Here is a 19,721-nt window from a genome sequence, read left to right on the forward strand (position 1 = left end):
TCACAGTTAACTTATTATTATGGCTTTTTTTTTTACACACACAAAGCGCAATATGGAAAATGGCAAGCTGTTTTCCATGGTGTGCTACTGTTTGAATAAATTAACTTATTCATAATTTTTCAAAACATTTCCAGGAACAACTGTTTACAATTAGCAACAATACTGCAGTTTGGGTTAGACGTTAGCATAGATTTGGTGGTAGTTTTAGCTATACATTAAACAGCGGTGGAAGAAGTAGGCTACTCACTTTTTTAAACTGAAGGCAACGCTGCTTAATTCATCAGCAAGCTAACTATTGCAATATTAGCTTGCAAGCCACGTTAGCTGTAACGTTACACCGATATTATACAGATATAAATCATTGTGAAACCCTGCTATCAAGTTTTGTTGACACTTCTTTGTTTGGTTTCTTTCTCACTCTGTCTCACTTTTCTTTTTAGAAAGCCTGGTTTTCCTTGTTTAATGGCATAATTGATTCAAAGTTCACATAAAAGTATGCACTACCACCAGCAAGTGGACTAAACCATGTGCAACTTTTTAGAATGGGGAAGAGCCCATAAAAAACCTCTTATACGGTTTTAAAAACTTGAAATACTATGTCAAACTATGTATGAGCCCAACAGTAAATACCTATTTACTGTTCTATTCTTGTATTACTATAATGCAAAAAAAGAAGTCAAATTTGCAAATGGAACAAACTTTTTATATTAGGCTTTTTGAGGGTCTTCCCCATGTTGGGGCCATAGTAAGTCCCACTATTCCCCTGACTAGTAGCAAAGATCAGTGTCTATACTAAACCGTCTCTGCTAGTAGTATACCCCTGAAGAAAAATAAAAAAGTAAGCTTTGGCGCAAAGTTCAGTATGTGAAAGCAGCCAATGAAAATACTATGCATTAGTAATAAAGACAATGGAAAGTGGAGTGTGGGTGGTTGGATTTAGAGGGCATCTGGTATCAGAGTGGGAGGTAAATAACCCTGGCTCGGTCCTGTCTGAGAGTAGACCTGTCTCTGCTGTGGCGCGCTCCAGTTTGGAGGAAACAACATGCACACTCCACGCTATGTGGGGAGAATGTGAAAGCGCTTGCTGCCATGGCAACAAGGCAGCTCCACAGTCTCCAGTCCCCATTAAGAAACGTGGCTGTAGCTCAATGGTGGTGTAGCATGACATGCTGAAAGAGCCTATTGAAAGCCAGTGAATTCAGCAGTTAATGAAAAGAGCAAAGGGACAGCAAATCCACCAGGCAGGTGTTACTGACCTCACCTCTCTATTTTGGTGTACGCACTTGTGAAAGGTGTGTAGATGCTACATCTACTCAGATTCACTATTTTGATCCGTACACTATGGGCTTAAAATCTATTAGAGATTGTCCTTGTCATTGAATTCAAGCTGTAATTACAAGCAATTGTTGAGTGCTGCCAGTGAGTACAAAATGACCTTGAACAGATGAATTAAATTTCTGAAGATGAAATAAATTATGGGGGCAATGGGTTTACACTCTGAAAACCAACAGATGTTGTCCTGGTTCTTTTTTAAATAAGCTAATGAAAACAGTGTCCTATTCATTTTAAGGTAATTATAAGGTCAAGGTCCTTTATTCATAGAGTCCAGAAAGGGTTTTCTACACAAGCCTATGGAGATGTGCCGTGGCATAAGCTATTTCTGTCAACTATATGACTATGTATTATATCACATCAGAAGTGCCATGTTTGGAAATGTTTTGTTTATTCAGGGTCTGAATGTTTTCCTTATACAAAACAAGTGCAATTTGGTTCATAGTTGAGGCAGTGCTTGATGTGAGGGAGTACATCAACCTGTAAAAAGGATTACTATTGTCACTTTCTACAGACATATTACAAACAAATGTACTCTATCAGCCAAAACAGACTTTTTTTCTGTCCTCCGAATGTTATATTTATGTTACTAGGATAACATATTCCACCAAACAGATCATTCGAAAGTCATGCTTCTCAGTTAAATGATTGTGGTTTTACTGAAAGACGCCCTTAAACTGAGTTCTTTAACTCTGTTACATGGAGATACTGTGCATGTGGTGAAAGCCAAATTCAGCAGAACAAAACAGATTTCATCCTGAGTCAAGTGCCAAGACTCTTTTCATTCAGCTGAAAATAGCAAGCCACTGCTTACGCACATCTCCAGAACAGAGTTTACGCAACTAAAGGATTGGGTGGGAGTGATTTGTGGAGGAGGAATACAAGCCACTGAAGGAACGCAGTAGAGTTTGTTCAAACACATGAACGAAATCAATCAAAAAAAAACACCAAATGGTGTACAAACAAAACACTGAGCACAATGTGCAGCCAGGAAGCAAAGTTACTGTTGATTTTTAGTTTCCAAAGATGTCAACCAGAGATTTGTTGGGTGGTTTAACAGAAAGACAATGAGCCAAGAAAACTCCCTTAATAATATTATCTGTTAGTTTTTTATAACACTATGTCATTATAGCGTACAAGTTACAAGTAAACAACATGGATCAATGTTGTTTCTTCAAGGAACCCGAGCATCATTGAAATGACCTCAGTGAGCTTAGTGAAAGCCTGCCCACTCCTCGTACTGTGGTGTAGGTTCAATACCAGATTCACACAACAGAGGGCAGTGTATAGACTTCTTTACCTGCAGTTGAGAGTTGGATAGATCCTCATTGATCTTTAATGCCAAGATAGGCTATATGTTTATCTCAGCATTATGTTAATGAAAGCGAACTAAAACTTATCTGTGGGTACTCCCTTTCACATTTCATTTCATTTATTTCCAACACATTCTACACTGTTATCCCAAATTAGTTGACTTTACTAGAAATTTGCGTGGAAACCCGTTGCCTAAAACCGTCTAAGTTTTGACACAAGGTGAAACTTAACAGGTCAAGTTGTATTAACACAGAGCTGTAAGTTGATGCAGTATACAAATCAAGTTTACATTAGTAGTCATTACTAAAAATCATTAGCCTAAACATAAATTATTTTTTTCTGGAGTCATGTTGTCTAAAATAAGCATGTTAAGTTAAAGCTTTAGTGCGTAACTTCTTTATATTACGTTATGTACGTCCGTTACATTCGAATTAGTTGCTACAAAGCTAATTAAAGGATAATTCTGGCACAAAACGAACCTAGGGGATATTAACAGATGTGTACGCACTCTGTCACTCTCTGGGACATGTTTTCATGCTCATCAAATGAGTTTGTAGCTTGAAAGACGCTAGTGCGGACCGCTGATTAGCTTACAACGCTAGTATTTGGGGCACAGGGAACGTAAAAACAAATCGCTATTTATACCACTAAAAAGGCTCAAAATATCACCAAACTTCAACGGTAGCATAATGATGGACATTGTGAAGCTATGGCCACCGAACAGGAGTGTCTGTGTTGCACGGAGCCTGTTGTGTCGCGATGCCCAAGAGACGCAGTGTTTTGTACAGTCTGAAGATTTCCCCTTTCTGATAAACAAGGCTGTACTTGAAACTTTTTCGGCAACCCAGACCGGAGGGACCAGATAGTTATTCACTGAGTAAGTACACTAGACAAGTTATGCAGAGTGCAATTATTTCAGATATATTGAGCAAACTGCTTTTGATTTTAGTTTGCATCGCCAGCTGTAAGTCATGACTGGTTTCCAAGACGGCGGCGGCATGTAAACATGAACGCGAGTGTCTTTATAATCTATCTTTTCAATAAACTGTACACTTACAAAGTTCTCAATGTTTCGGTTAACATTTAGGGATCCTCATTATGCTACCGTTGAAGTTTGGTGATATTTTGAGCCTTTTTAGTGGTATAAATAGCGATTTGTTTTTACTTTACCTGTGCCCCGAATACTAGCGTTGTAAGCTAATCAGCGGTCCGCGCTAGCGTCTTTCAAGCTACAAACTCATTCGCTTAACATGAAAACATGTCCCAGAGAGCGACAGAGTGGGTACACATCTGTTAATAACCCCTAGGTTCGTTTTGCGCCGGGTCCTTTAAGACTATCAGCTCCACAAAACTCCCTCTGTATTTCTCAGTATGGCTATGTTCAGAAACTGGTGACTTTCGTGCAGAAAACAAGTGAAGATAATTACCTCTTCTGAAGAGTCCATCATATTGTTTTAATCCTCCCGTGACCTCCTTGGCTACTAGCAACTGCATGGAGGTAGTCACTCTTCCTTCTTCTTTTCTCGCGATCACAGAATGCTTGTATCATGTGGATGCGCTGACAGCTTCCTCATGGGTAAGACAGAAACTACACACTATAGCTTTTGACATGCAAAGAAACATAACAAACTTACAATAAGCTACTTTCCATTACTAAATAGATGAGTCCTTTTATTACAAGTTGAAACCAACGAGGCATTTTATCTGAGCATGTTACTGAACACCTTGTCTCTGCCAAAACCCCATCAGTCCCCACCCGGGTCTTGGTCATGGTGCAACAATAAATGTGGTTAAACATGAACCTAAATAAATCATACACAACTAAAACTCAGATAACATAAATGCACACCGAAAACATTAATAGAACATTATTAAAACAAGCTTTAACTAGGATAGATACCATTCAGAACATATATTTTTTTCCCTTGAGCCTTTGCATCGCTTCAGTGCAGAACAATTCAAATAACCCACCCCTACCAAAACAGAAACTAAACTAATCCTTAATTGTCTCTGTCTACGACCTGTGCACAGCATACTTAAACTGAATATCACAAACAACTCATGTGATTTAGTAATGAATATGGTTTTTAGAAAAACATGAAAGAATAAGTAGTGACCTCTAAAAGGTTTAATTACAACTAAATCTGGGTTTACAGTGTACCGGGTCCATTATTATCATCATCTTTTTGCAGAAATTATAAAATAACAATATACTCATTCAAAACAATTGAGAAGAGAACATCAATACTGAAGTTCATCCAGCGAGGATTCTGTTTCATATAAAAATGTTTTAATTACTTTTTTTCTCCAGTATGATAACATTTAGCTACTGCCTTATTTATGTGGTGTAACAAACTCCGTTGCTGAGATATTACAGCAACAAAATATATATTTTTAATCATAGAAAACAGGAAAAAGCAGGTATATTAGCTTTAGTTTGGGCTTTTACACCAGCTAGCCTTAACTAGCCAGAGTAGCCTACTGTCACTGCAGATTGGTTTTTATCTCTGTTTTCTAGTTTTGCAACTTTTATATACTGTTTTTACCACAAAAATACTAATTATGGGGCGACCTCTAGCTCACCCCCCTATCTCTCTCCCCCTTTCATGTCTATCCACTTTCAAATAAAACGAAAAGCCCCAAAAAAAAAAAAAAATACTAATTATATGCCATAATAATTATATATGTATAACAAATGTCAAACAGTTGAGTTTTGATCAAAAAGAAAGGTCTACTGCTTTTTGGTTTTTTTTACACCGCTACATCAGACAAAATGTTGGGACAGACATCTCTTTCAATTCTTTTGCAGTCTCTTTGTCTTCTTTAAAGGTCTTGAGAGTGTTGTGTTGATTATAATGCAGCTGTTGCCAGGCAAATGTATTCAGCACCTCCTTAGTCCAAGTCAGTGGTGAAGTAGAACCACGGCACAGTCTCACATGAGGCAGACTGTCAAAAGTTGCCAAGGAGCTTTCGAGATGATAACAGGAGGCAAACATATTTTAGGCCAATTTCTACCCCTCAGTTTCTCTTCAAACATATATGTGCAGCAAATTTACATCATATATTGTGTGATACCCTGAAGCAACATACTGTAGAAGGAGAGGAAAGGCTGAATGTGTCTGCAGTAACCAATGCAGTCTCCATGGTTGTCTTGACAACTCAAGCCTCTCGCTGCCTTAAGCAAAAATCCACTGTATTCAAAAACACAAACACCCAGAAACCTAATGTTATGTCATAGAAAATGGTATGGATGCTGTTCTGCTCCCCCACAGCACACATCATACACACTCAAGGTCTCTCTGTATGCTTCTTCACTCATGCTGAGTTTGTGCTCACCTCATATTCACATCTATTTTTATACCAGGAAAATGAACTCCAGCACAGGCAGCGTAGGCTACTATGAAAAGTTTATTCATAGACTCTTTTTTGTCCACTTTCCTAGAATTGAGTTCATTCATAATGTATTCAATTTTAAATGGCAGTACATGGTGCAGTGCTGATAGGATGCCCACATCCAGTTTAAATTGGCTTAGAGACTATATGAAAATATAGATGATGGATGAGGAGGGCAGCTGAACGTAATTATTTACGTTTTTTAAAAGCGAGCCTCTCCTTGACTTAGATAAAAACTACAAAAGCATCCTCCCTAATATCTCAAAATAATGTAATGATATAACAGCATTAAATTGGTTTGTTTTCTTTTTTTATTCTTTTTTTGGTTTATTTTCTTTTTTATTAGATAGTATAGACAGATGAAAGGGGGGAGAGAGGGGATGACACACAGCAAAGGGCGACAAGTTAGACACTCTGTTTTTAAATGAAGAATGACTAACTGAACAGTTATTACCACTGTCTAAAGTGACTACTGAACCTGGCACAGGGGGCAGCTCAAGCGAAGGCTGAAGGAAATTATAAATCTGGGCTGAGAAAATTTTAATAGCCCTTCCCCTGCTCTTCCAAAAATTACTCTCCCTTTAGCAAAAATAAAAAATACATAACCCTCCCCTTTTTCCCCACTATCCCGCATAATAATTTATGTACAGTCCCTTATAAATACAAATTAAGTCAATAAGTCAATATTCAACACTGTGCTCAGATCAATTAACATTGCCAATGTATGTAAATTGAATTGTTAGTCACAACGGTCCTCAAAGGAATACCAAAAATTAAAAATGTGTGTGGAAATGTGTGCACATTTATACATGAATGTGTCCCCCATGACATCTCTAGTGTTGGAGCAGGCGTTCACATCCTTCCCCAGTCAACAGGTCAACAGCCCTCTCCACTTAGACAGAACCCAGCCAGCCTGTAATTACTGACTCCAACAGGAATACCCATAGGCACAGACACACTGGGAGAAACAACAACACTGAGCAGCATTTCAGTCCACAGCACCTTTCCACAACTTCAAAGCACCTGGAGCATACTGCTGTGTGTGTGTGTGTGTGTGTGTGTGTGTGTGTGTGTGTGTGTGTGAAAGAGCATCAGCCAGCTGCCATTTCAGTGCTTGTAATGAATGAATAATGACGTTAAAGACGACACAAAACTGTATTATTCACAGAGAATACTTTAATCCAGATTGTTTACCTTATTCCTCTGCCCTGTACGTGGCTCTGTTCAGACACAGACACATGGCTTTCAGAGAAAGCTGTGAGCCCTCCATGCTGCCTGTAGATGACTCCCTTGTTAAAAGGGCCAGAAAGGGTGGCAGGAACTCAGCCTGGACACATGACCAACTCAATGCCGTATGGCATGTCATGTGGCAGCAAAGAACTAGATTTGTCAAACATGGCATCAAACAGCAGACACAGAAAATGGGGAATTAAACAAAAATGTTTTTGCACATTGTGGCGATGATATACTCATCACTTCTCACTCCTCCATGTCTGAGTTCACCTTCTTAGTCTATAGCGTTATATATATATATATATATATATATATATATATATATATATTTAACAAAAAACAAATGAAGCCATTTGATGGATGAGTCGACGGCAATAGCAGGAATTAATTCTCTGCACTGCCATCATTAGTGCCACCCTAGGATTCCTATTCATAGACACAAGGATGATCTTTACTGTGATTTAAATAAAGTATTAGTGTTTTTAACAATAACTGATTATTTGTTAAATCACTACAAGGGCTGTTAGGTTTATTGCAACATTAAGTAGTTTCCTTAAAAAGGTCTGTCATAAATTGTAGTAATAATTGTTTCCTTGAGCTCTTCTAAAACCTTCCTCCTGCACTTTCCCTTTTGATATGAGCCAGAGCATATCAATACAAAAATAGATTACAAATAGCCTCAACTCCAAATAGACTCATGAGTATACAGTGCAGTAATGGTGGTGGGTGGTGGGTAGTGTCTGCCCACACTTTTCTGTTCCTCGGTAAAGCCCTTCACAACTATGAGTTATATTATTCTGTCGCCTACAGTAATGGCATGGTGCATGGCAGCAGCATAGGAGGGGGTCGCTCTGTAATCTGGGAGTACCATCTGTGGCTGTCAGCTAAAGCTGCCACTTAGTGGGCCCAACACAATCACCACGTCAACACTTTGCCAACTATTCGATGACATGCCAGAAAAGTCAAAGGATGGGATTTTGGCATTTTTCAGGGTAGATGCTTGATTGTGATTGACTTTCTGTAATGATAAATGAGAATTACACACAGACAGATATTTGTTTAAAATATTATTTGCAGGTAACAGTGTTGTGGGCTTATTCTGCTATTGCATCAACCCAGGAAGAGTGATGTCTGTATGACCAACAAACATACACTAGGTGGAGCCAAACCCATTTAACTAAGAAGTGATCACTGTGTTCTGTATTTACAATGTAATCCTACAAATTACTGCATGTATGGATTGCAATGATTACTTTAATTACAAGGTTAATTTATTATGACATATTTAACTTGAAAAACACCTATGCGTCATATTTTCTTAAATAAATTAGAGTGGAATACATTCACAAGTTTTTACTGTGGAAGAAGAGTGCCATTTGGACAAAATCTTACACAGACTGTGGCATACTAAATGGAAAACGTATAAATGGGTGGTTAAGGAAAAAACATCATAGTCTCTTAAGTGGTTTGCGCCACCACAAGCTTCCAGAGCAGCTTCAATGCAACTTTGCATGAATTATACAAGAACACTGGTGAAGTCTAAAAAGTCAGTCCAAAATCTCCCAAATGTCTTTGGTTAAGATTTGGTGACTATGAAGGCCACAGGTTATGATTCACATCATTTATTTTAACTATTCAGTGACCCTTCTGGCCCTGTATGGAAGCGTCTGCATTTATTGTGTTTCTCCATCCATTTATTTACCCATCAGTGTCTCTAAACTGATATGCACCCATTACATGAGGCAAAAATATAATTGCATGTCAATGAGTCAATGCAACTTAAGTAACCAAACATGAGGCCACTTAATTATTATCAAAACATTGTGGGAATTATTATATAGCAGAGCAGACAAACTGCTAAAAGACATACGTACATCTCAAACATGCAGGGAAATAGTGGTGGTTTCATTTAATCTTTTTAAATGCAAATAACAGCTAATCACATAAAATGTGTCATATGTTAAATTTCAGTCACACACATGCTTTCAGAGTAAAAGGAAAAGCAATTGTGATCAGGTTAACATTTCCTTTCGATACATTTAAATGTGCCTAAGAAGCACAGCATTTCAGCAGCTAAAAGAGCTGATCGTGAGGCCATCACTACTGCAGTGATGGTCAACAACTCAAAATTTAAAAATCTGAGTATACAACTCTCTTAAAGCGTAACTCTCGCCAAAATGCAACCTAGGGTCTTTTTGTGAGTGTGTGTGTGTGTACTCTGGGTACACAAACAATGTTGTCAATGATTTAGTTAAGGTGTAGAGCCCCTGGTGATACTTCGAGCAAAGTTTCATGTTGTGTCGAGCATTCTTAGTGTTTTAAAAATAGCTATTTTGAGGCTAGCATAAAAGTGCCCCTAGCACTCTCATTCAAAAGGCCATTTGACCAAAAAACGAAAATACGGTAAATCTTAAAAGTGGTGATTACGTCTTAAATATGCTTTTAAACGAAAGTTTGACTCGGGTACATTCACAAAAAGACCCTAGGTTGCATTTTGGCGAGAGTTATGCTTTAAGACAAGATTTGAATACAAAGAGATACTGAAGGTATAATCTCATGAATGCATGATTAGCAACTTCAATACTGAGGGATACGTGACATTCACCCTTAATCTGGAAAATTAGTATTTTAAAGAGGCAAATGTTGTGTTAATGAAATGGTAGCATATACCATAATTATTCCTGTCTTCAAAAGGAGACATCAATTTGGCACAGGAACAGTTTCTGAAAGCAGCATGTAGCAATACATGCAGAAATACAGTATGTGTCGTAGTGTCAGTATGTAGTTGTAGGGAACGGAGATAGTTCATACTGATGTGTATCAAACTCTCTGCAACCATCTTAATGCTCCTGCATGTTCTGACGATACCTTGAAAGGCTAATGTCTGAGTTCTGCAGGTATTTATAAAATAAAACACACTAGCACTGTGCATCTTCAGTATTAGTGTAGGACTCTCTTCTGGGTCATCTGATCCTGGAGCGCTTGACAACAATTGTACCAGCTACCATATCATACACAGTCCTGTTGTGCTGGAAGAACAGAAGTGTGATGAAGGCTGGGAAAAAGAAGGCAATTGAAAAGTTCTTGTTCAAGGCTCGGACAGTGGATCTGCAGAGGGTGACAGAGACAGTAGTTACATTACATACAGGAGGATCACGTTTGTTACGGCAATTTTGAACGATAACCTTTAAAATGAAGTACTCACGCAGACAGAGAGACATTAGTTGCTGGCACTACAAGCACCCTGTTAGGCTGAACCAGAATTGATGAGTCACACGTGACAACTCTGAGTCCAACAAGAAACTTCCCTGGAGTGGCTCCTCCTGCTCCCCAAATGCACACAATCTGAAGGGAGAATGGTGTAGCAGCTGTCACTTAACTGCATGGGGCGCTTTCCAACATTTCCAAAGAAACATTTCACAGGTAAAAAGTAAAGTAACTAAAATATATTAAGATGGCATTTTTCACATACATAAGTCACAAAGTGCTTTACAGGGGCATAAAAAACAGAAGAAAATGCAGACAGGTTAACCAAACGCCTGTCTAAACAGCTGTGTCTTTATCTGCCTTTTAAAAGAATCCACAAAAACAACCGTAAGACCGTAAGTGTGGAGGCTGAGCATTCCATAGTTTAGATGCTATGGACTCATAAACTCAATCCCCACAGGTCTTAAGGCTGGGGCACAGCAAGTTTAACATATTTGACCTAAGAGAGTGAAGTAGCTCAGCCACATATGCAGGAGCCGGACCATGCAATGCTCTGTATGTAAGTGTACAAATTTTAAACTGAATCCTATATGCAACAGGGAGCCAGTGAAGATAGTTAATGGTAGGGATGCACCGAATCCAGGATCCGGGTTCGGATTCGGCCGAATATTGGGCTTTTTGACGGGGTTCGGTTTCTGCTGAACCTTAGAAGTTTTTTCCACTGAACCCTACGCTTGCGCTACGCTGGTCGACGTAATGACGCCGCCGTTGATTACGGGAAGGTGTTTACGTAGGTGGACCGTTCAATGCAGTAGGCTGTGAGAAAGTGAAAATTGAACTCGTGAGCAGAAAAAGTGTTGTTTGGCAGTACTTTCAGTCAAAAGAAGGCGATTCAAGTCGAGCTACATGTTCAATTTGCAATGCCGATTTGTCTCGTGGTGGCAAGGACCCTAAACATTACACAACATCGCTGCTGTTAAAACATTGGCGTATGAAACATCCGAAAGCATACGAGTTGTGCATGAAGGAATCTACAGACAGCATCCAAAATGCAGCAACCCCAGGTACGGCAAAGGAAGGACAGTCACAGCTAAAAACTTGTGTTAACCAGACAGTGCCTCTCCCGGGCCGTCAGCCGTTCTCTCGGCAAATGAGTCTCCCTACAGTGGGAGCGGAGCGACCGAATGGCCGGCTGCTGCTCGTTAGCTAACGTTAGATTTCTAATTTCACCCACCCAACATGCCTTCATCATACACTGGTTAGCAAAAATTTGCCAAACAAAATTGTCACTCATCTGGCGATAGCGATGTGCTTTCCTACGATGTGAAAAGAGTGTGTGAATTCAACATTAACTTGTTACATCTAACTATTTTAGAGGCTGTGGACGTTGTTTACTTCATAAATGTGTTCACTGTGTTAATGGACTGAGGATGGGAGTAGGATTCGGTTTCGGCAGAATCTTAACCAGTGGATTCGGTATTCGGCCGAACCCCAAAAATCTGGATTTGGTGCACCCCTAGTTAATGGGTAATGCAAGACCCTTTACACAAGTGCTCACCTCGTAAAAACACACTAATATCCGGTACACAAGTGCAACAAGCATCATTTTCTGTAGCTCCTCCATCGATGTGTCCTCATCGATTTCTTCCACTATGAAATGCATGGCGAACTTGGAAACATCCCTATAAAGCAAAGACAAATATTAATCTAAAGAGTGTTTTTTTTGTTTTTTTTCTCAGTTGAATGGTGAAAAAACAGAGGCCTAATCATTATTTCACCACCACGACTGCATAGCCTACAGACCACCACTACTTACAGAAATTAAAGAAACTTACTTGATTCCACTCAGATGCATAATACTGATGATTATGGTTGCTTTGATGAAAAACAGTATGAAAAAATCCACCATCTCAGCCAGGAGTCTTTGGAGAGGTGAAGGAATGCTATACTCCCGACCTGGTTAAAAGCAGCAATAAGTCAAGCAGGTACAGTAAACTTTGTTTCAAAACACCCTTTCACACCCATATGTGATTGCTGAACATGTCATTCCTAAACCTTTCTCATATGGGTGCATATTGAAGTACTGTGAACCACGGCACATATACTTTCATATTGACCTACGTTAAAAAAAAACATTATTTGCTTTTTTCACATCTAACGCTGGGTGGTTGTCTGTTCTCTGTAACCTCACATTTTGACAACTTGGGGACTAAACGGTCAACTCAAAGCCAGCAACTTTCACCTGGTCTCTGTGCGACTCCGTTCTCCCGCGCCTGCTGTTGCTGCTGAGCGGCCACTGCAGCCCCGCCAGCGGCTTCACCTACCCGGATGCTTTGGGAGACGGCAGGTGGATAAGGCGACAACGGAAGACCAAACGGGCTGTTATACCAGTTCTGGGAATTGATATCAAGTGGTATCGTCGACGTCCCACTGGCTGACTGTAAATAAGGTGAGGACATGGCTGACGCTGCCATCCAGCTCTGCCAGTTCACATATCCCGTGTAGTACTGCCACATCCACCCCTGCAGCTTCTCGCAGTATTCCGTTGTGGCGCGGCTTTCATCGGCGTCCTTTTTGCCTTCGACATTGTTCTGGTTGCCAATTCGTTGGGTAACCTCGTCAACGAGTGGCTTAACTGTGGTAGTAAAAGGTTTATTCTTTTCTTTATCGACTTCCATGTTTGTGTTTTCTTCGTCAGCCATGTTTGATGATGGCGTCACGTAAGACGTCATTCCGGATCATTTCATCTGGACAAAGACAAGAAAACTGTACAGTGGACTTTATGATCGAGAAAACATTGTCTGAAAATATATTGCCTTAAAATGAATTAAACATTTTTGTTAAAGACAGACTAACTCTCATAAAACCCTTGTCAATTTCACGACTAAATGTGACCATTGCACCCGCTTATTAGGATATAGTGGTACTGTCCAATAATTGCTATTACAAGTATCAGCCGCAAGGAGGTAGCATGGGTCTGCAAGCAGGGTTCTTTTTTGTCCACCAGCCGAATGGCTATTCAATGTTCAAATTTCACCAGCCACTCAATAGAGTACCATTGTTTTTTTGGCTGGTGAGTGTAGCAAATATACCAGCCACTTGCATATTTTACCAGCATTTGGCTAGTAGATGGTGCTAATTTGGAACCCTGTCTGCAAGATATAAACTGCGGTGAGATGACATTTGAGGTCTTCAAATTCACATGTCATAACTCAAATGACCAAGCCAAGTAATGCAGCAAAAAAACATGTCACTTTTGGTCTTGATTTGTTTGGATGTGTCATCATCCAGTTGTGATTATTACATCATTAATTAGTACTTAGGTGATTAGATTTGAAGAGTATAGCCTAGTTTTCAAAACCATTTTAATTTATTGTTGCAAAACATTTGCTGGAATAAGCACCTCACATTGCTGGTTGATACTCAGACTCAAGCAGTTTGATACATCACTTTAGGTCCTGGTAACATTTTAGGCAATTTATTTTTGAAGTATTATTGATACATAAATAGCAGTCCAAGACACATTTACGTATTGACCATTTCTTATTCATGTAACCTACGGACTCAGAGCAACTCAGGTATGAGGCTGAATATGTGTAACCTACAAAGCATCTCTGTACTCTAGAGAACATGGACATGTTCGATATAATACTTGACCCTGAAGTTGGATAAATGACTCACAGCTATTCTCACTCATTCGACCATACATGCACTTGATGTTGCTGTGAGTCCATCTGCAGATGATTGAAAAACCTACAGAAAGATAATTATCTAAAGTGTGTGTTTAAACAATTATCACACATGTTTGTGCATAACCACTGGGTGCATTCAACAAAGCAGCTTTCAAGCAAGAACTATTAAACAAGAATTCATCAGCTCATGGTGTAATGTGTTTGAAGGGGTAAAACCATTACAAAAGGATGTCTGCTTAAAGCCTTCACCCACACACTATCCAGAGTAAGCTTAATCATTAATAGGATATTTAGAAATCTGAGTTGGGAGAACTGAATGTCCTCTGGAAACCAACTCAGTTGTGGATTTGCACACACATTTTAAACAAGTAAAATTAAGACATTTACAAAGTTTTATATGGTCAACATGCAAAATGCCCAAACTGTGCATGTGACATGGTCTTATACAAATGTGTCTCGAGAGAACAAATCAGCTTCTCATTAGTCAGTACTCACTGTTGCCTGAGCACAAGGTCACTAAAGCCTGGAAATTTGGGCTTCAACCTACTGCCCAAAAGAACCCAAATACAAATTATGTGCACTTACTTGAACGCCACATCTGTGCATCCAAGACAAGGCACAAATGAGGTCAGTGCTCTGAACCCAAGTAGGGATTTGGCCTTCGCACCTCCCAGTCACCCATATCCTTGTCATTAGAGGACTGCGCTGATACATGCTGCTTTTCCCTTGTTTGAACAAAAGACCTCTGTAAAGCCCCCTGCCCACGTCTAATAGCTTTAAACGGGTTTAATTGACAATTGGACATTGTATCCGAATGTCACCAACCCAAATATGCCCACTAACAGGCATTTGGGCCACCAATTTGGAAAGAACACAATTCTAGTTAAATTAAGGTTAGTGTTAGCTAGTTTGCTGAGACAAAGTGGTCATGTGTTGATTTGACCTCATGATTAGTTGTGCTTTGAAAATATTTTAGTATTAACAAAAGCTGAATGCATGCCAATTTAAGTAGAGTTTTGTTTTGGAAAACTGGATATTTGTTCCCCCAGCAAGTGTGTACTAGCATTTAGCACTCGGTCTGGTCTATTGAAGAAAAGATTGGGAGCATGCAAATAAAAGACATTTGAGCCAACAAAGAACCCGTTGGTTACATCATGCATAACTACACCGATTGAAGTGTCACAGTTCTGTCTTTATTGACATGTTTGACAGTAGCTCAGGGGGTCAAGGCTAAACAACGTTGGGAGGTTTAATTACGCTGCTTTCTCATAGGTCCTCACTGCAACCACGTCATCCATGATACATTTCTGTTGAGACAATGTTCAAGTGTCAGAAATCTTACATTATAATCTAAGGATAAGCTCATTTTTTTAAATTCTAACAACCACTTCACAATGGGAAATATATGAAAGTAGGTTACCATCCACAAACTGCATAGCCTAATCTTAATAGCATAGGCCTATAGTTGCTTAATTACTCACAGCTGTTAGTTTGCCATCTTGAATCTCTCGTTCTAGAGTCGTTTTCTTTCCATCCCAGGTCTGTTGCTGCACAAGTTTCCCATTCTCAAAAGTGATTGTGGTCTAAAACATTACAAAAAAATAAGAAACCGTTTAGCTGTTAGAGGCACGAGAATACTAGGCTAGTCTATAAAACCAGGCTGATTTAAAAAAAAAAAAAAAAAAAAAAAAAAGACCCACCTTGGTCTTTCGGCCGTCTGCAGTCGTCTCGTCGAATTCTTGGCTCAGCTTGAACTTGATCTCCGTGGTCTTGAAAGTAGTCTCAGACTTCATTGAAACTAGCCCGGCATCGTCCACGCTGATCACCAGGTTAGGCTTTGCAATGTTGCCCATCTGCCGGGTGGCGAAGCCAACACCTTCAACACAACGAGGGTTAAATGCGGTTACTATAGGCTTTTGGTAAAACGTAAGGTAAACGTAAAAAAAACAATCAAAGCGACAAGTATTTCAGGGCATCAGCAGTCCATAAAGTGCATCAGCGGTCCATAAGGTAAAGTGCATACAGTTCAGTAAAATGCCACCCCAAATTCCACCCTTAAGCTTTAAACGCATCATTTAACATAACAAAAGCCTACATTAATCAATCTAGAGATGACTATACCGATTGCCTTCATGTATTCATCAAAGTTCTCGCTGGCAGTCAGAGTCCAGGTTCCGATAAACTGTTCAACCATGATGGTGAAGCTAAATCTCAGACTAGCTAGATATGTCAGGGTCTCCTGTTCCACCGGGAAAGCGCAGAGAAACTGACGTTTAGGGGAAATACTTATGTAAAGGCTGGTCAGCTTGATTGATGGATAACCAATCAAGAGCAGGCGCTGACGTTGCCATGGAAACGAGAAGATTAGGGGGCGTGCCTTTTAAATCAGATTTTCATGATGCGTTTGATAGGAATGAAAATGTGAGCTTTGCCCGGTTCTGCTGACTTCAGCATTAATGGAGCTGAAAAAATTAAAAATCCATTATTGAACAACATTGACAAACATCTTCAGCAGCCAGATACATGATGCTTTATTGTGCAAATAAACATAATTCTATAAAATAGGCTAAATAAATAAGCATAAGTTATAATAAACCTTAACTTCAACAATGAACAATAATAGCAAACATGATAGTCAAATAAACAATACATTATTTGTAGTGTAATACTAGTTTTGACCAGAAGATAGCGCCTTTGAAAAGCAAATAAAACTGTTCTTAGAGGTTCTGTTCATAACTGAGTATTTTAGCACACTTTGTAAAATATGTAAATGTTGAAATGGATCTCCAAATTACAGTTAAACATTCGTCATTGTCTTCATGTTCATTCCTCTTGTATACTATATATTTTCTACTTTATTAGAGCATGTACAATGCATTTACAATTGAAATGCTTGACATTTAATTAGGATTGCAAAAGGTAAGGTATTGTATACCAAAACTGTGTTAACACTGTAGCAGAAAACAATAATATAGTATATCAGTGGATTTGTGTCAAAATGTCAGACTGTTGTGTAATTGCCCCCTAATGATTTCAGTAATGCATTACAGTAGGCAATATATTGGGCCCTTTAAAACACATAATCCAAAATACAAAACATACCCAAAGGCATGTGAGTTTGAGTTGCATTTTAGGGAAAACAAACTACAAAATAAAAAATTGATCAAATTTACCTTCTCGTTCTGCTGTTTGAGTAGCTGTCCCGATATAGTTCAACGATTTTAACCGTAAGAAGACAATATGTCCTGAACAAGAGGTCAACGAGACTCTACTGCTGTACAATAGATGAGATTTCATTAATTTATGTATTCATTTATTTAATCTAAATCCTCTCAATATAAAAGCCAGTGCAATGTAAAATGCAGGCAGTGAATGCAAACAGTGTGGTTTATCAAACAATAAACCAAGAGAAACAGCATGTAAACCCATTGTTTTCATTTGGGTTGTCTGAAGTGATATAAGAGTTTGTGAGTGCTGATGATGAATGTCTCAAGGAGATCAAAGGGGAAGAGTCTACAGACAGAAATTATAGAGATGCTCAGAGCAAATCAGATGTAGATCAGATGAGTGCAATGTGTCACATCTCCCTAGTGGATTACAATGGATTCAGTTGTTACATCCTCCTTTGACTGCCTCCCACTGTGCAACACCTTCACATTTGGGTCTAAAATGTCTTTCAGACATTATTTAGGAGCAAAGTGGTGCTTTATAAAAACCACTAGAAACTGATTTGTCACTTTCTGGAACTTATGAAATTTTTCAAACATTAAAGCCTACAAAGAAAAGACAAAAGAAACAAGTTTCTAGGAATTAGTTACTTTTGCAAACTGTGCATTGTCTGTTTTAATGCAGTAGATACATAATGTATATAGACAGGACATTAACCTTGCACGAGCATGCAATTATATTCTGAGATTAAAAAATAACCTTTTTTATCAAAAGCCAAAAATAGTTCAAACGGAAATAGCAAAGCTCTTTCGGTTATATAATAACTAAGCATAATAATAATGGAGCTGCTGACAGTGAATATGGGTGCAGTGAAATGTCCCCTGAGAGCCCATTTTTATCCTGTTAAACAGTTAGTTTGCAGCCCCAAAAGAGTCACTATGGCACCAGGTTCTGCATGCCATCATAATTTAGTTCTAGTTACTAGCTTTGGATGTGAGATGCTCATTTTTATTACTAACGTATGTGACAACCCTTTTGAGGTGGATTCCCTCTTTTATCTCGGTAGATGCTTGATGTTTAATGCAAAATTAGCTGTCAATATGAAACCAGAGAAACTGGAATCAATGCATGCCATATAGAAAGGCCGTAATGACATAATAACATGGCTGCAATATTGGATTTCATGGCACAAATGCATTCATTATTTAATAATGTCAATGACAGGCAGTAATGATATGTGATAGTCAAAGAGTCCGGGCTGTGATATATCATGGAATGTTGTTTACCAATCCACTAAGCTGATTACTTGTTGTTCTGTCACCCGGGGTTTTTCTGCGTACATACAGGTGCCTTCCAGCAGGCGCAGAGCCCATCTGATGAACATGAACTCTCACTGGCAGCCACAGAGAAGTCCTTTCCTCCTGGTTTTCATCAACACTTCAGCCCCCATTGATGGGAGAACAGTGGCCATGGACAAAAGCTGTATATACTGTACAAACACAGCTCTGAGCGGCAGCACACTGACTCATTCTTCAGTGTGTGTGAGAACGGAGGGGGACCCCTTTCAGCTCCTTTGTGTTGGTGTCTGTCAACAGTGTAGTTGGAGGCAGAGTCCATTGTGGCGGCCAGTGTTTCGTATTGACACAGGGCCTCACTCAGCTTGTTCCCAGGGTCCAACCTGAGGACTTATGAATAATGGAGAGAGGATCCTCAGGGCCAAGGGGGAGTTCACAAGTCTGACTGGGCTTGTTATAAACCTAAACTACAGCTTTATATGTTGGCAGGTAAAACTGCGGTCATGGCTGCTCATGTTGACGGTGAACTTTGCTGCAACTCCCTGCAGCCAATGATCTGACACTGTGAGAATATGGCAGAGGGGTGGTGCTTTTTAAAGTACATTAAATAAAAAGGGCACAACAAATTTAAAAAATACCTATTTTCAGATTATGTACTGTACGTCTTTTACACTTTCCCATCTTGTTTGAGTATATTCATTGTGCTCCCCTTCCTTCTAAGCTTAAACTGTCTCTTCTGTTCAGGGTAAGCCTTTGCCTGAGGTAGGGGATACATTTCCTCCATGTAGAGATTTATGAAAGCCTTTTTATCAGTGCCCTGCTACGCCCTGCAGTGCCCTGCTACACCATTAACTATTACAACTACTATTTCTAGTCATAGTTTCATTATCTTTATTGTGATTATTATTGCCACTGTTCATCGTACCCCCAAACGGCACCATCAGACACCGCCCACCAAGAGCCTGGGTCTGTCCGACATTTCTCCCTAAAAGGAAGCTTTCCTCACCACTCAAGGTTTCTGCCTAAAAGGAATTTTTTCCTTGCCACTGTTGCACTAAATGCTTGCTCTTGGGGTAATTATTGGAAT

At 39.3% G+C, this 19,721-nt stretch overlaps 2 protein-coding genes across 2 annotated transcripts; both read right to left on the bottom strand.

The window, feature by feature from the left end:
- Window positions 1–9,783: 9,783 nt before the first annotated feature.
- LOC116049441 (protein FAM8A1-like) lies at window positions 9,784–13,436 on the bottom strand. The gene is made up of 5 exons (XM_031299090.2): window positions 12,722–13,436; window positions 12,315–12,435; window positions 12,038–12,161; window positions 10,478–10,617; window positions 9,784–10,380 (listed from the first exon to the last, which is right to left on the bottom strand). Exons 1-5 carry the CDS (start codon window positions 13,209–13,211, stop codon window positions 10,236–10,238), a joined length of 1,020 nt encoding a protein of 339 aa, XP_031154950.1. The 5' UTR covers window positions 13,212–13,436; the 3' UTR covers window positions 9,784–10,235.
- A 1,906-nt stretch (window positions 13,437–15,342) lies between these two features.
- On the bottom strand, window positions 15,343–16,489 carry fabp4b (fatty acid binding protein 4b). Its single transcript, XM_031299089.2, has 4 exons — window positions 16,293–16,489; window positions 15,872–16,047; window positions 15,653–15,754; window positions 15,343–15,478 (listed from the first exon to the last, which is right to left on the bottom strand). Exons 1-4 carry the CDS (start codon window positions 16,363–16,365, stop codon window positions 15,425–15,427), a joined length of 405 nt encoding a protein of 134 aa, XP_031154949.1. The 5' UTR covers window positions 16,366–16,489; the 3' UTR covers window positions 15,343–15,424.
- Window positions 16,490–19,721: the final 3,232 nt, after the last annotated feature.

The sequence above is a fragment of the Sander lucioperca genome, chromosome 10, assembly GCF_008315115.2.
Source record: "Sander lucioperca isolate FBNREF2018 chromosome 10, SLUC_FBN_1.2, whole genome shotgun sequence".
NCBI lineage: Eukaryota > Metazoa > Chordata > Actinopteri > Perciformes > Percidae > Sander > Sander lucioperca.